Source organism: Astyanax mexicanus, chromosome 3 (genome assembly GCF_023375975.1).
Source record: "Astyanax mexicanus isolate ESR-SI-001 chromosome 3, AstMex3_surface, whole genome shotgun sequence".
Taxonomy (NCBI): domain Eukaryota; kingdom Metazoa; phylum Chordata; class Actinopteri; order Characiformes; family Acestrorhamphidae; genus Astyanax; species Astyanax mexicanus.
Window position 1 is genome coordinate 35,552,026 of NC_064410.1, and position 18,708 is coordinate 35,570,733.

The 18,708-nt window shown below is 37.6% G+C and overlaps 1 protein-coding gene across 4 annotated transcripts in view; it reads right to left on the bottom strand.

Annotated features, from left to right (window-relative positions):
- The window catches only part of glcci1a (glucocorticoid induced 1a), a 62,027-nt gene that overhangs the window by 25,848 nt on the left and 17,471 nt on the right, over window positions 1–18,708 (bottom strand). For 2 of the 4 annotated variants that reach the window (XM_049476423.1, XM_049476422.1), the window contains exon 2: window positions 9,319–9,470. In XM_049476423.1, coding sequence (XP_049332380.1) covers window positions 9,319–9,470 — 152 coding nt within the window. Of the gene's footprint in view, window positions 1–9,318; window positions 9,474–18,708 lie in introns of all 4 variants that reach the window. The other 2 variants (XM_007236456.3, XM_022683088.2) reach the window with 1 other exon arrangement.

Below are 18,708 nucleotides of genomic sequence, written 5' to 3' on the forward strand. Positions count from 1 at the left end.
TATCAAATAGTATTATGTGCAACAAAAGATTCTATAATAAACACAATACATAATTATATCAAAAATACAATGTCCATTGGACTGGATGCAGGGTCTGAAAGGGTTAAGGTACTTAAGGGAAGCAGTGCTGCTCATTAAAACTGAGATACGATCACTTTTTTTGCAGTAGACAATTCATGTAATATAATTTTGGACTGATTTGTTTGGTAGGAGACTTTTAAAGTGTGCGTTAGCCTACTTCTCTTGGAGCTGAATTAAGAAACCAAGCATTTCTGACATTGTTTTGACAGTATTTCCTCATGGCATGGGCCATTACAGTGGAAAATAGGTAGAGCACAAGAACCACAGATAGTACATTAACTTTTCATGCCCTACTGTAATAAAGGTCCAGTCCCTAGACTCCAGATAGCAGGGGGTGTCCTAGTTTAACCACAAAAGGCCAGCGTGAATGCAGGTTTTTATTCCGGCCAAGCAGAAGAACATGTAATAAGTTGTTTAAAGGCTATTCACATGAATGAACAAGCAGACACAGGTGTGCTGCTAGTTGTCTAGAATGAAAACCTGCAGCCACACTGGTACTTTAAAGAGAACACTGTTGCAGGATGTGAATAATGTATGTTACTGACCCCTAGTGGAAATCAGAGAGTGCTCTGCTAGAAATGTAAAACAGACAACTTTCAATCACTTTTTTAAAAATATACTGTAATTCTACCTCCATTATTTAAATGCAACAGCTAGTGTAACCTCTGCTTATATTGTCAATTTTTTATATCCCCACAGAATTCGTTTTTAAAAATGTTATTCAGCTCTGTTAAAAAAAGGTGGTTATTGTAAAAGGGCTATTTATGGGCGGGACCAATAACAGACCGTCAGCTCCGCTCCGCTATGCTCTGCAGCCTGTGACCTCGAGGCAGCCCTCAGGGGCGGGTTTATTCAAATGAGTAGGCTGTCTCTCTACAGTCTTTCTCCCTTCTGGTCTCTACTGCGCAGATTCGGGTTTCAGGATCGCCAACATGGAGGAAGATTTTGGCTTCATTTTCATTGAATGAATGGGAAAGGTGACACGACGTCCATCTTTTTTTACAGTCCCTGGTCCAACCCATTCAGCTGCTAGTCAGCTGTATTTCCTTTATCACTAGTGATGCCTCCTCCGACACATGTGAAGTCAGTCACTGCCTCTTTTATAACTGCTGCTGATGCAGCATTGTCGAGTAGCATCACAGTGCACTCAGAGGAAAGCGCAGCGACTCAGTTTTGATACATCAGCTCACAGGCGCCTTGTGCTGATCGACATCACTCTAGGAGTGATCATGAGGGGAAAGAGCCCCATCTACCCACCCAGAGAGAGCAAGGCCAATTGTGCTTCCTCAGGGCTCTTCCGGCAGCTGATGGCAAGCTACATGACCAGGATTTAAACTAGCGATCTCCCTGATCATAGTGGAAGTGCTTTAGATACGTTCATTTTTGATTTACTTTTTTATATACATAAAGCCGTCTGTATTGAAATAGAATCAACTCATCTTTGAAATATATGTAGCATTTTGCTCAATGTATATTAACCGACTGGATATTAATGTACTAAATTGTATTGGTTTACTAAATTGCATAAATATATTAATATTTCTCTCACAAAACAAAGCAAAATAAACCAAAAGCAAATTAACTGAGCTAAAGTTAGGCCTGTCACGATAATTACACTGTCGATTTTCCGTAGAAAAAAAAATCTTACTGAAACAGCTCATTAGCGTTATCAAGCTGTTATATCGATTTAGTTTAGTTTATGAATTATTTGTATAGTTGGGATATTTAAAGATATTATTATTGTAATGACTGCCTAAATATTCTTAATAATAAAATTATTCTTTTTTATTTTTATATACAAATACATCCTCTTTACAAGGGTATATCTGTATTATTATGTTGTTATAATCATCATTATATCTTTACATTATTATTACAATTATATGGTTTATTGTCATTATTATTGAGACAATATATTATCCAATCTAAAACAATTATCGTAACAAGTCTAGCTTACCTTATCTTACATGAAGGCCAACACACAGACACTCCCCCTGAAAACCCCTGCGCACTAGAGCCAGAAGCTCATGCTGAAACATGCCCTCCTGAAAACAGACATGTTCAGACACGTCCAGCTAAACAATGCTACACTTTCCCATTAGGCGGCATCAGGACGGATTTCCAACAGCCGTCAAATGACATGCAACACGAGACTGAAAAAAGAAAAAGGGAGGAAATAAAGAAGAAAGCATTCCAGAAGCAGACCTTCTGTCTAAACATTAGACTCTGGAAGTCTGTAGAACAGGAGCGAGCAGACGGGCTGCCACAATCAGGGCTTTGTGAGGCCGGTAGGCAGCGCCTGGTTAATGTGTGCAGAGGGTCAAAAAGGTCATTGCCTTCAGAAAACAGTGCACTCTCGCAGGTGCTAAATCTCACTCTGACAGAGGCAACAGGTGGCGAGTGGGATTGTGGGAGTGCACTGATCTGTGACCAGGTACACACCTGGAGGCAGGTGAGGGTAAACCACCTTTTCAGTAAAGTCAGCACCTGCCCACATCTGACCTGCATGCTGTTTAAACATGCAGTGCAGTCAAAAACTGCCCCACTTAGTCCAAATGCAGTTAAACAGCAGGACATGTTTGGTGTCTGAGGTTTATTGCTTTAGTTTTACACTGGAGCTATGAAGTTAATGTAGCTTACAAGTAATAAAAGCTTTTACTCCAATAGTTAGTGTAGTGTATCTGCAGATTGTATGTTGTATTTGACACTGTATGATTCAGGACTCTCAAAATTCTACCAATGAAGTGTGGAGCAACAAATAAAATAAAATAAAAAGATTGGCCTGGGTCAGCAGCTTGCTGACCTTAGCTAAAGCAGCTGTCAGGCAGTGGAGTTACCATCTAGCTAAGATTAGCCACAGCAGCTAAAATCTTAAATGTGCATCATAACCTCATAAGCAGGTCAATTAAACATTACTAAAAAACACAAGGTTAAGAAATTTTCAAAAATCAAGATCAACACTAGTCAAATCCCTATTGGTGCTATGTAGAAGCATTTTTTATCAAAAAGGAGAAAAAAAAAATCTACAAATTCTGCATTCAAATGACCCTAAGTAAATAGCAGATCATCACATGAACAATCTCTCTAACTACTAAGATTATCTTAACGCTAATAAGCCTCTGGGAAACTGGGCCAGACACAGTGTTGATCCAGATTAGAACCTGATTCACAAGGTCTATTTGGCTACGTTCACACAACAGGTAAAAAAAATATATAAAAAAATATTTAGTTTAGGCTGTTCACACAATCTTTTAATGTGACCCATATATGACATCTTTCTGAATGTTTTACACTATCCTAGCATGCATGCACAACAGAGCATCACTTCAAATTAAGTTTCACTTAACTTAACTTCGGACACAGTCAGGGTTTTATTATTATTTTTTTATCTGTAGCCACATTTGGCCAATTCATTAGGAACAGCACACTGATGAAAGTAGTTAGAGTGCAGTTAACATCAGCCAGAGGAACAACAATCTAGCTAACATCAGCTAGCTGGGGGGCTAACATTACAGTTACAATATCTAACATCAAGTTAACAACACAGCCAGATGATTTACATTTAGCTTTTAGAATTTAACATCAGCTACGGTAGCTAAAATATAGCCAACATCGGCTGGGGGGGGGGGGGGGGGGGTCTCAATTTGGCTAACATCAGTTACAGCAGCTAATATCTAGTTACCACAATCAGATGATTTACATTTAGCTTTTAGGATTTAGCATTAGCTACACTAGTTAACATCTAGCAAGCACTTACTAAAGGGTAGCATTCATTACGATCTATAAAACCCCCACATAAGTCTTTAACAACAACTGACATAGACCAATATAAAATGTGACAAAATTATTTTACAAAAATGATTATTAACAGTGTATGTAGGTTTGTCATAAAAGCTGCCATGAAATAATGATGTAGATGGCATGTATCTTTAAAATTGATGCCCTTAAGTAAAATGATACTGTCATTATTTAGCTATGTCATGGCCATGTAAAATTAACCAGCGATCCATCTTTAGAGGCTTTATTGTGTGAATTTAAAATGCAGGAAAAGATTAATGACGGTTACTGATAAACATCATTCCAGAAACTTCATATCAATGCATTCTTAGATCCAGCCTGCAGACACAATATCTAACAGTGTCTCCTCAGACAGTGCAACAGTAGCGATGCAGCTTGTCTGTAGCGGCTGGTCCAGATGCCCTACATTGTGCTGATATCCTGAACCTGAGCCACAGACATCCTCCGTTCATCAGAGCACACAAAGAGAGACTTAATATGATGCCATGTGATCCTGCCGTGTTCATTCTGCCATGACACTCCAACACACAGAAAAGGAATCAATAGGGTGTGACTGAGAATGTAGACCCCTGGCTTTATCAAGCTTTAAATGCTTTCAAAAGCTGCCATGTGTCAGGTAGCTCCACATTTAAAGAGTTCAATATATCCATAGAAACATATTAAATCACATTTATGTAATCATTTTAGCAGGCACTTTTCCAAAGCCCTTTATGAACATAAATAAATGCAATGCAACAGACCTTTCCAGCTGACTACAAATCAAACCCCTAATCTAGGGGTTGTGCTATTATTCACCATGTTTCATTTGATTGAGTCAAAAAGAATGGAACAGCACAACACTATTAACCAAAAATAGGCTACGTAATGATCAACTGCAAGCCATAATTCCAGTACCAGGCTGATAATTATAATTAAACTGTCCCATTCATCACTGAATCATGCACCAGCTGCTGATATACTCAAAGCAGAGCCCAAATACTCACCAATAACAAGAGCTTAGATACGGCCACATATAACATTCAGTACTGTTACCTTGAAAAAAACCTGACAGCTACATACGGTCCAGTGAAAATTTTAAACACACCTTAAGTTAAGTTTTTTTTTTATTGTTTAGTTTTTTTGCATAGTAGATTAAAGAGGCACTAAATCCAAGAACATATATACTGCTGCTGCTGCAGCTCAGCTTAATCAGTTCTTCCTTCTGCCCTGCCCCTAAACCCATACATCACTGCAGTGCCCCTCCCGTTTTTTTTTTTTTTTAGCATTTTCACATGAGCTGAGGGTGGAGTCAGCTAAAATCAGTGGGTTTAGTTACCCTTTAATACTAAAGTCATCCAAACTATGAAAAAAAAACATGGATTTATTAACAAAAGGTTCCTTCCAACTTGCACTCCTAAAGGTTTATGTTACCTCCCGGCCGCTGCACTCCTCCAGCAAACGTCGCCTAGCTTTGCCAAACATTCACACAAAGCAATCCAGGCTGTTCTCCTGCACTATAAGGCGCACTTAAAAGCTTTTAATTTTTCCAAAAATCTACAGTGTGCCTTATAATCTGTTGCGCCTTATGTTTATTTTTTTTACTAGTTTTACCCGTAAGAAACAGTAAAGCCACTCCTCTGAAGTACAGCGTTATACAGGACTTTCATTTCAATTCTCCAGCAGTATTAGCATTAGCCACTAACTGCGCTAAGTGCTAGCTCTCCGGCCATTCAGAGGTGAGTATTATCGGCCTGTAGCCTGCTGCTAACCCCAGCTAGCACTGCTGGAACTGCATAAGCATTAACCGTGCTAAGCGCCAGCTCTCTGGCCATTCAGAGGTGAGTATTATCGGCCTGTAGCCTGCTGCTATCCCCAGCTAGCACTGCTGGAACAGCATATGCATTAACCGTGCTAAGCGCCAGCTCTTTGGGCATTCAGAGGGGAGTATTATCAGGTCTGTAGTCTGCTGCTAACAAAATCTGTAATGCTTTTTTTTTTAGGCAGGGCCTACACTTTTGTTTACTTAGCTTAGCTTTACAGGTCTCGCCACCCAGTGGTAAGATCTGGTGAACTAAAATGAAAACATGGCGACACCTGTTCCTTACTAGAGTAACATAAAATGCATCTTATAACTCAATGTGCCTTATTTATAAAAATAGACCAGAAAATAGACGTTTATTGATAGTGCGCCTTATAATCAGTGCGCCCTATAGTGTGAAAAATATGGTAGTCCCCCAATGGTGTAACAAGCTGCCTTCTGCTACCAGAGCAAGAGCATCCCTCACTACCTTTAGGAAACTCCTAAAGACAGAGCTCTTCAAAGAGCACTCCGAACACCTCTGACAAACTAACTACTTCTAACCTAATTCACTTTCTCTATCCCACTATGGCCTCCTTTAAGCTCTGCCTAAAAAAGTTTTATGCCTTGAACTTCTTTGTCCTCTATTGCTAAATGTACATCATTATTTGTAAGTTGCTTCGGATAAAAGCATCTGCCAAATGCAATGTAATAAAAAAAAAAAAAAGTGTTAATATTTAACATTTTTGTAAGGGACTGGCACTTTTTGGGGGTTTATTAGCCAGTATCAGGGTTTTCAATCTGATAGCAGATTCTAAGTTTCCTGTATCTAAATCGTTGGCAGCTACTTCAGAACCCAGTAGGGTAGTAACATAGCTAAAAATAAGACAGAAGAGAAGTCATACCACCGCATTCTGGAATAGCTGCAAGGGTGAGACACACAGGAAGATCAGCTAAGAGATAGTTGCAGTAGTTAAGTTGTGAAATGATTAGCGACAAAAAAAGGCAGCTGATTGGCCTGTCTGGAAATGACTCTTAAGACTGATAAGAATACAGTGATTCAACAAATTCAGAATTTAGCTGTAGAGAGTAAAACAAATTATCTAAAATTTGCCTTATTTACGGTACCAGCCAAAAGTTTGGATACACTTTCGCATTCAATGTGTTTTTTTTTTTCGTACATTGTAAATTAATACTGAAGTCAACCAGACTGTGAAGGAACACATAAGGAATCATGTAGTAAATTTAAAAGTGTTAAACAAACCAAAATACTCTGTGAAGCATTTAGGTGGGTTCTTGTCTGGGGTGGTTTCTGAGGCTGGAAACTGTGATGAACTTTAGTAACTCTTGGTCTTCCTTTCTTTGGATGGCCCTGATGAGTGCCAGTTTCATCATAACATTTTTGGTGTTATTTGAAAAGTATCCTCATTTTAAGAAATTGACTGGTGCTCTTAAACACATTTAGAGGCAAAAAAAATCAATTAATTAATTAACTCTTGAAAGGTTCAGCACAGCTGTTAACTGAAAGCAATTCCAGGTGACTACCTCATAAAGCTGATTGGGAAAAATCCAGCCATGATGTGCAAAGCTGTCATTTAAGCAAGAGGTACTATTAAAATACACACATATTCTGGTTTGTTTAACATTTTTTTTGTTTACTAAATAATTCCATGTTTTTTTTTTTTTATTTGGATTACTTGGTATTAATCTACAATTCATTTGCACATCCAACACTATAAAAAAATACAACATTACATTTATAATCAGCAAACTGGACTTGAACTGACCACCTAATCTATTCAGGCTCTACATCAGCACACAAACACTAAAGCACACAAGCTGAGCATTATTATGCACTGGCCAGGTTTTCCTGGCTAGGTGCTAAACATTTAGCAGATTATTTTCTCCACATCAGCTTATAAACAGCTAACGTCAGTATGTCTTTAGTGCTTATATATGTCTCTTTTACACCACAAACACTTGACAGACAGAAAAGCTGAACTACAAGGTCACTGCACAGCTTAGCACCGATACTAAATTAGCCTAGCACAAGCTAAAATACAAATGTTAGAAATATAAATGCTAGAAATAGTTTGCTTTTTTTTAAAAAGATATGATTAGAGAATTTAACAGCACACTGTCATTTATCAGAGAGTAAAAAGATAGAAAGACATAATACAAAATGGATAAAAAGTAGCACAGCTGTTACAGCCCGGAAACACACAGAACAACAACAGATTGCTTTTGCAAGGTCTATTAATTTTCCACAATCTTGGATAAAGTTTGGCTGGAAGATTTTTGGGTGAGAATTTAGACACTCACAGTGGACTGCTGGACGCCAAACTCTTTAGAAAATATTTTGTAACCTTTCCTAGCCTGGTGAGCTTAGATAACTCCTCTTTTGTTTTCTATAAAGCTGTGTGATAAAGAACCACATGGGAGACCTGATAAACCTGAGTGCTATTCTCTTGAACTAGCTGTGTTCCAATGCCAAGGTGGGCTGCATTTCTCGGGCACTATGTCACAGAAGACTTTTCCAAACTGAAGGATCCTTCATATATAGTCTAGAAGTGCATCTAGTATTTGAAGTGATATGGAGTGATTTGGAGGACACTTCACATAAATCCTTTGTTACTCTTGGTTACCCATTATTCACTGCTCACATACAGCATGAAAAAAGAGGAAATGTTAGGGCTTCAAACTGATATTTTTCAGACACACATTTAAAACAGAGGGCTATAAAAACACTGGCAAGATAGAAGCACAACCGACCAAAAAAAAAAAAACCTCAGAAACGTAAGTATTTTCCTTGTTAAAAATTACAATAACTACTATATTATCATAGTTTACTGTGTAGTTAATGCTGACAGAGGGAGTCAAAACCCAAATTCTGCTATGAAATACCAGCACAGACAGAAGTTAGCTTGTATGTAATGGAATTGCTTGAGGTGGTGGAACAGATTAGATGATGTTTTACCGCTGCTAATCGGCTGCACTCTCCGCTTGGTTAGGGTCGGTTTGGCTTCATTGTGGGACATTTTAGATGCAGAGTGGATCGGAGCGGACCCGAGCCTAGCATATCAAGCCTAGCCGGCTACATGCCTGTGTGATTACATCATCACGCACTCCGGCTACGGAGGCAGATTGTATTCAGCTCTGCAGTGAACTGACGGCGGTAAAAAACGGCTGTCCGTGACAGATTCTGTAAACAATACATATCGATATAGCACAAAAATGATATCACCGTTATTGAAACATTTCTTATCGCGATAAATACCGATATCGAATTATTGTCCAGGCCTATTGTAAAATATATTACATTGTTTAGCTAAAATATTAGGCCTGTTATTCAAAGCTGTCACCATTTTCCTCTCTAGAGGCATTAAGAACTCTGGTAACTTCTGCTTTATGCTTGATGAGTGACATCTACAGAAAAGCAGCTTTAAGAATAATGTCAAATAATAGAATAAAGTAGGACACACACACACACACACACACACACAGCAAACAAAATAGAAAAAAGCAGTGTAAGTAAGTGCCAATCACAGGTTACCCAACGTTAGCAAACACGTATAAAAAGCCAGGCCTCTCAGATAGGGGCGACAATTACACAGCTATGGATAAGCTGAGGGTTATCAGGCAGAGATGTGTGGTGAGCTTACCTGCGTGGATTTGTCTTTCATACACGAGGGATAGTGAACATGGGGGTCACGCGGCCACTGGCCAGTCAGGTAAGGCCCGGTGATTGCGCCCAGTGAGGAAGTCCGTCTGAGAGTTCCTGCACTCCGCACCTGCTGAGCCTTCGACCTTTCAACTGCTGAAGAAAGAGAAAAGAAAGAGAAAGCAGAGAGAACAGATGGGAGGGGAGGAAAGAAAGACAAAAAAAGAAGAGAGACAAAGGTGTTACATGTCTTCCAACACATCAGCTAAACTGTAATCTAGTGCAATATAGCAAAGAACACACAGCACCCAATTTAAACGTTTTATAGGCTTTAAACGGTGTATTTGCTACAACAGTACAGTTAATTGTTAATCCAGCAGGTGTAGCTGCTATCTTCACATCAGGAACACGCTTAATGGTGATGGATGACATCAAGTCATGCCTGAAATATAACAAGAGAGCGATGGGCTGCTACACTCTCAGAACAAACCAGTACAAATCTGTTACCGGGGTGTTACCCCTCTTGTCACTTGGGAGGTAATCTCAAGGGTACGGCTTGGTTTCCGTACCTGTAGATAAAGGTCAAATATGCACTACATTGCTTTGCAATTGTTTTTCGCTACTTTTTAAAGGGAAAGCGTTTGATCTTAAGGTTGATAATGTATCTTTTAGGATACATTTGAACTTTGGTAAACAAAACGTTCATGAACTACTTGAACTAAGTTGAATTCAGTTCCATATGTGCAATATGGAACTTGCCATTTCAATATTTGCCTTTTTGAATTTGTGTACTCAAAAAGGGGGCATTCTTTATGGTTCAGTATAGTAACACATTCAGTTGCACTACTGTTATGAGTCAAAGACCTCTTTCCCAGTTCTATTTTTTTAACCCATTTTTCATAGAGTATACTGATAAAGATTCTCTGACATGTACTGTAAACAACAAGTGATTTTTGGTGCTAAACATAGAACTACTTTTAAAATGTTTTACATTGAACCCTCTAGCAGAAGGTTTTCAACCAAACTCAACAATGCTCTTGTCATTTCAATAAAAAAAGGAATGTTCTACAATATAAATGACAGATCAGTTCTGGGCAGTATTGCATAAATTTCACAGTTATTTGATTATTTTACCTTGATTATGATTAGTAAAAAAAGCTTTTTAATGAAAGGCATACATAACATTGATCTTAGTTTTAAGGTTCATTATTTGATTTGCTTTAATGTTGCTTCCATGTTGCACTGGTTGTTGCACCATGTTAGCAGGTGCCAAGTGACTACACACAATATTATCTTTTTAGGTGGACAGTGGATGAACAGCCGCACATGTATGTACACACACAAAATGCGTGCGCACACACACACACACACACAGGGGATAGAATTAAAAAGAAACTATTGACATAAAAAATGAAATAACAGACAAGATTGCATTGGTTGTTTTAGATCATGCCCAATTAATTCATTTAGAGGTTTCAAATATCGTTTTAATTTTATTTTCAATGAATTGCCCAACCCTAATACAGTTAATAGATTTACGTATCAGCCTCAGTGTATACACTATCTATTTATTTTAAACACAATAAAAGGTGCCCTAGAATAGAAAAATGTATTAATCTTGGCATAGCTGAAAAATGTACAGTACGAGTCACATATTTTGAACCTCATACAGGTGTGTAAACCCACCAAAGTCACGTACTTATTATTTCTATATCAAAGAACTTAAGATCTTAACACACCAAAATACATTCTTTACTACTTTCTCAAAAAGACATATTTCTGTTTTGTTTTTATATAAAAATATCCAAATTAAAGAGGACTAATATTGCTCTGTGAGTATGATGATATTTGTAGTTTGCTCAGCATACTGTTTATAATACAAACCAAATTTCTATCAATTTTTTTTTTATACTGATTCAGCAATCTTGAGTGCTGATCTATTTAGATCCCTTTTTTTTTAAAGATACTATGCTTTAAATAACAATGTTACATTGAATCTCTACACTTAAGAAGAGCATCTAAAACAAGGCCAACAAGTTCAAACTTTACTACCCCACAGTACAAAACTCACAGTTAACATCACATCAGCGGTCATATTAGGTACATTATTAGATACACTATTTGCCCTCAGATATTTGAGCCAACATTTTCTGCTGAATACCAACTAACTTTACACCTATCAGCCATTACATTAGCAGCACTTGATCCTCATGTGCCATCACAATAAAACTGACTATTCGAGGCATGGACTCCTAAAGAGCTCTGAGGCTATATTGTAGTATTTGTCCCCAAGAGAGATGTGAGCAATGGGTGTCCATGATCCTGTCGCCAGTTCCCTGATTGCCCTGTCTTGGAGCATTTGGAGCACCTTTTGGTAGGTCTTGACCAGTACATAGCAGAAAAACCTTACAGGACCTGCCTCATACTTTTTTTCAGTGCTTTTGTGGAACACAGTTTAATATTCTTAAAGATTTAGTAGAAAAAAAATATGTATCCCAAAAGTCTGATTTATAAGATAATTATAACAGAATAAAATGTAACAAAGAAATCTTCCACAAAACTAAAGTGCAGAATATTAAGTTCATATAAACTGCAAAAAATATACAAACAGCTTCACAATAAACACAAAATAAACTGCTTTTGAGACAGAATACCACCATCACAATATGTATTTTTATTTCTAATTTGTTTCTAACAGCTCACAGACACCTTGTGAAGCGGACATCACCCTTCAGAGTGACATGGAGAGAGAGCAAGACCAATTGTGCTCCGTCAGGGCTCCGGTAGCCGATGGGAAGCTACATAAACAGGATTCAAACCGGAAATCTCCTGATCATAGTGGCAGCACTTAGCCCCTACATTTTCATTAGGATTTCAACAATGATAACAATATTATTTATCCAGCAGTACATGGGATGCATCCTCATCTCCCAGAGAAGCCGGGTGAAAGTGGGTCAAGGCCGTGCACTCAGCCAACGGCCGCCCAAACACGGCACCTGCCTTTTCCACCATGGAAACGACAATATTTACGCCCCTGCCCTCATCCGAGGAGCTGTGCACACACAGCAGGAGCCGGATCACCTTTATGGCTCTCCTCACTCTGCCTCAGGTATCTGTGTAAACAGGACTGCTGGAAGAAAACGACGCTTGGCTCCTCATGAAAAGCAAGACCCGGCGAGGCAAACACAGAGCTGCGCCCTCAAGCTAACGCCAACCTAACAGCACCGCATTCCACCATCACCGCAGAACAACCGCCACACTAAAAACCCCTGCGAGCCCTCCCCATGGCCATCCACTTCCCACCTACCCGACACAGGGATGCATAATAAATCATCTGCTCGAAGTTATTGCGATACTGCTCCTTCCAACTGTGATATCACTGAAGCTATCTGCAACATGCAATTGAGAAATGTTTACTGGTATATGGTATTTTAACCATACAGAAATTATTGTTTGATATTAAACCTGCACAATATATTGTTTCAGTATAGTCATCACAATGTTCTCATGTGCAATAGTATGAAAGTAGGGCTGGACGATATTTTGTACAAAAAATAAAATAAATAAAACAAATCTTGATATTCTTCAAATATATGAGTTATTTTCTATTACGATTTTTACATAACTTCAGTTTATTTAATTTGTAAATAAATCATTTTATTTATTATTATTTTTACAAATAGTAAGTAGCCCCCTTAGAGTTTACATGTAGCTTTTATATTACAAACATAACCTCCTTTTATATTTCAGATTTAAATTGTAAAATATCACTGCCATATAAAATAATTATTTTCAGGTTTCTGACAGAAGCAAATGTGATGTGATGTGATTAAAATCGCAATAAAACAATAAATTAACAAATGAACTTGATTAACCTCCCAGTACCTACATAAAAGGCAATTTAATCCAACATCAAGTGGCTTTTGGCTGTTTGAGTTAAGATAAAATTGAATATAAATCTCATTTTCCATTAATAAAACTACCAGAGGAAGACAAGATCAGACCAATATAATAAATTTTACCTTATATATAGATACCCAGAGGGCAATATTAAAACCATGGCATGTTGGACCATTGATTTATGAAGAAGTCAAAATTCCCACATTTTTTATTATTGCACATATTGCATTTCAACAAATATTGTGCAGCCCTACTTTATATATTACGATTTGTTACACCAAAGAATGGTAAATCATTCTCTTATAAGACTTTACTATATTATGAGACTATAGAATTATGAACCTAGTATTATGTATAATTTTATAAACTGGGCTGAGTGTAATGTTTTACTCAATAATACTAAATCATAAACCAAATTCCACCCATTAATGTAAAATTGAGAACTGTTTTGAAACTTTAAGGGTCAAATGTATAACTGCATGTGAGAAAGAATCATGAAACCAGTATTGTGATTCGATTTAAAATGTGAATTAAGTGTACTTTACCCCCCTGAAAATGTTATATATTGATCTGAGCACTGTGAATCAATTTAAAATGTGAATCAAGAGTATCGCTTCACCTGAGACAATGTTGAATCATGAACCCAGTTTCATAAATCGGTTTAAAATAGGGGCTGAGTAGGGGTGGGCAATATTATATCGTATACAATATATCGTGACACAGAAATATCATGATATTAAAAATCCATATCGTGATAATAGGGCAGTTCTGTCTTAAAAGTAGTCTATTATTTACTGTGAAGCTTTAGTTGGATTTATTGTATAATTGTTTTAGTTTGCAGTTTATATGCATGCACTAAATATTCTGCAATATTATTTGCTGCATTATATTATTTTATGCTATATTATTTATTTTGCCACATTATGATTATTCTGTTATACTGTTATACTGTATTCCTGAAATGAATTAATTATTTTAGTTTTCCTATATCGCCAAGTATATCGTTATCGCAAAAATACCCTGAAATATCGTGATATTATTTTAGAGCCATATCGCCCACCCCTAGGGCTGAGAATATCCTTTTAGCTGAGGATGTTGAATCATGAACCTAATATTACTGATCAATTTAACATCTGGACAGAGCAAACCGTTTCAACCAAGCATGCTCAATTGTGAACCACTCTGTGAACTGCACCTGAGAACAATGAATTACAAACCTAGTATTTATAATTAATTTAAAGTGTGAGTTGAGAATGTAAAATCATATAATCTCCTTACTGTGAATCGGTTTGTTATATAGACAGTGTAATGTTCTACTGGAAAATATGACATCTTGCAGCTCGTATCATGAATCAACTGAACATATGGACTGAGTGAATCATACTGCGAACACCTCACCTGACACGAAATAATGCTTTTGTTTTGGCTCTGCTTGTATTCCAGTGCTTACTAGGTGATCACGCTGCATATGTGATTGTGGTTAACACAGCAGGCTGTTTTAAGCTCAACACCCTCAGTCGGCTCAGCCGCTAAACGCTTTGCAACTTGCAGCCCACTGCAATCACCTTATCGTCATCACGTTTCTGTGGTGTGAACTTCTGATCACTGTGTGATCAAAAAAAATAAATAAATAAAAAATGCTGAAGCACATTCAGTATCAGTGAGATTTGCACACGGTTTAAAGAGCTACGATACTACTGAGCAAAGAGAGATATAAAGTATTGACTTACTAAACATAAGCTTGTTTAAGCAACTGTCAAAAGATCTGAAAATATAAATGATCAAAGCCTACCTGCCCATATGCGTAACATAGTCAAGAGTTTTCTAAAATGCAGAATGTGTTTAAGAAATGGCAGTTCAGGGGAACTGTGGAAGTCAAGATGACATCTGAGAACTGTGCAGCATTGCTAGACGTAACAACAGCCATCAATAGAGTTATAAGAATGAAACCTTAGAAACCTGAGGCTCACATCCAACCAGCTACACAAACTATGCTGTTATTGATGGCTACAGTTTTATGGCATGGAGTTCCTATGAGAACTGGTCTTTATGATGCATGCAGTTGTTCAGTGTTGCAAAATAATGCTGATAATGTACATGATATACTCAGGAAAGCTTATTGCAACACAAGTTATCATGCGAATGATAATATCAGTGTAGTCGTGCTGCCCACCACTAGTGGTTAGAGCATCAGAAGCCTGCTAAACGATTCCACAGCCTGAGAGAGGGTTCTATTTGAGAGAAGTACAAGCTATTCAGCAGAATTGTGTTTTTTGTTCAAATCGATAGTATTCAGACCGACAAACAGCCACCAGTGGAATATTTATTTTCTTAACTGTAAACATAATATTTGCATTTGAACAATTAATGTTTTTCTGGTGTCATCAGATGGACTTGTAGCCAGATCTATGGCGAGACCAATTGCATTCTGGTCTACATTTCTTCTTTAAAGATGTTTCTCTACTGTCCTTCCACTTAATAAATGCTTTGGATAGTTCTTAACCCGGATTTAGTATTTTTAGCAATCTCCTTAGATGTTTTCACTCCTTGATGCATGCCAATAATTTTACCCTTTTAAAACAGATATAGCCTACATTGTTTCCACAAGCACAAGATGTGTCCATTTACATAGTTGTTTAACACACAAGAAGCTACTCACTGCATCAGTTAGGGCTAAATAACCAGGTAAAACATAATCACCTACGCAGTCATTTTCAAACGGAAGGTTCTTATATCTATTTAGTTTAATTCTGGGAGTGACTTTTGTGACTAGGCAGTGTATACTGAATTTTAGCCTCAGTACTGTGATGCATATCATATTGCCAAGCTCTTGCCAATTCACAGCCCAAGTAAGGTGTAGGGGATAGAAACTATCATTATCCTATTGTATCACAATAATCTGTTTTGCAATAGTATATATAGATTTTTAATTCCATAGCATTGAGTTTTTAAATATTAGTTTACATGTAAAGAATGGTGTCAGACAATAGTTCATGTTGTGTGTTTAAACTATAATATTGTAACATACAGGAGTTGGACAATGAAACTGAAACACCTGGTTTTAGACCACATGATTTATTGTCCCGACAGACAGTTCTGGTGGAAACAGGAGAGTTGAGGTGCACATGGAATTCTGCCGTGATTTGGGCAGCCGTGGTTTTATGTTTTTTTGGATACAGTCTGGGTTAGCACCCGAACATCACTTTCAAACAGCTTCCTTTTGCAGCGTCCACAGTTAATCCTGTTGGATGTGGTTTGTCCTTCTTGGTGGTATGCTGACATTACCCTGAATACCGTGGGGTAATGTCCGCTCTTGATACATCACAAAGACTTGGTCACAGATACACCAGCAAGACGTGCACCAACAATCTGTCCTCTTTTGAACTCTGATATGTCACCCATAATGTTGTGTGCATTGCAATATTATGAGCAAAAACTGTGCTCTTACCCTGCTAATTGAACCTTCATACTCTGCTCTTACTGGTGCAATGTGCAATTAATGAAGTTTGGCCACCAGGCTGCTCCAATTTAGCCATGAAACCTCCCACACTAAAATGACAGGTGTTTCAGTTCCATTGTCCAACCACTGTATATAATCAAAACTCCTGTATCGTGATACATATTGCAAAAATTATTTTTGCCAAAACACTGCTCTAGCAACATGCCATGTAATGAACATCAATCAGAGTGACATATTTTGAAAGTAATATATACTGAACTACCAGAAAATCACAGTTGTTGAAACATTTTCTTTAACAATATATATTTATATTGAATTGTTGTCTAACCCTTGTCTAACTATTCCTGTTTATACTCATTTACTGATGCATACAGTCATTCATTGGTCTTAAAATACTAACGTCATCCACAATATGCTCAGAAAAGCACTGTGACACAATCTATCACAAGAATGATAAAAAATATCATCATATTTCCCAGTTCTAGCTTGAGAGCCCATCAAAACACGCCAAATTTGGCAAAACACTTTCCTTTTTTAAGAAACTGACTTAAGATCTGAGAAAACTGAAGAAAGACAGCTCATGTCTCAAAGGTGAACAAGTGACCTTCTGGAGCAGCATGGAAAATGGAGCGCTGCCACGACCACAAGCAGGGTGATTTGGAGAAAATACAGAGGATTATGGGTGTGTTTTCAGTGGACAGTTTTAGCCATGGCCATTATGATGAATTCAGTCTTTGTCTAAAATGCAAACGCCTTTGAGGTTCAAATTTAGCAGGAAGAACGTGCAGCAAAGTTCACTTTTACAATACCATTCATTAAAATACAGTTCGTTTTCTCTTCCATTGATTTACTGGGCTTTTCACCCCTCGCACTCAGGAAATTGCTAAAGGACACTTCCTGAAAGCAGACACTGTTTGGAGAGAAGTGGACGATGACAAAACTGGGCTCTGAGAGAGATGTTGTGAAGCAGGCCTTTAGTGGAAAAACTGCATTCGTTTTGGCTCTCCCTGAATAAGACCAGACCCAACGATTCATTCATGACTGTTTGGTAAAAGAACAGGACGCAGGAGAGTGTAAATTACAGCATGAGCCACAGCACACCTTAAAAATGTCACAAGTTTTGAAATAAGCCTGTCCTGTAACATTACACACTCAGCCTTCCCATCAGACATGGCTAAAAGGCCTGATTAACACAAAGCCATCTGAATGTGTGACATGTCTTCAGCACTCTCCAGTGAAAGCTCCAGCACGGCTAACAGTCCACCATGCTAAAAGCTTATCAAAAAAATTAATGAATAACTGGTTATATCTAGCCTTGTAATGACACCAAATAAGGCCAAAGGTTTTGAGAACGAAAATAAAAGAAGAATTCTGACCAGCCACTTCATTAAAACCACCTGCAGTTCCATTTTTCCAGCTTCTCTTAACATATAGGAGCACTTTGTACTTCAGACTGTGGTTACTCTGTTTCTCTGTATACATTATTATTCACTTTTCACCCTGTTTTTCAAAGGTCAGGACCCCACAAAACTAAAACAAATAGTGGGCGGTGGGTCATTCTGAGTAGCATAATAACAATAATATGGCAGTGGTATAATAGTGTGTGTTATACTGGTATAAGTGGATCTGACAGTACTAAGTTGAGGATGTGACCAACCCAATCTGTGCAGCAACAAATGAGCTTCTGTCTCTGAACTTACATCTACAAGCTGTACCAGCTACGTAAGAGTGAGTGAACACAGTGTTTAAAAACTCCAGCAGCACTGCTGTGTCTAAATCACTCATACCAGCACAACACATTTGCTGCTTTTCCCAAAAAACTATAAACACTCTACTTTAGTAACTGCAGTGATCATGTATGTTACAGTATGTTACATATCTCTGCCCCTTATCCATATATATATATATATATATATATATATATATATATATGAAATTGTAGTGATTTATATAATAATTTCATAATACCGTATCGGTACTGCACTGTCCTGTCTGTTATATTGTCTCGTCTGCTCTGGTTTTTGTATTTAT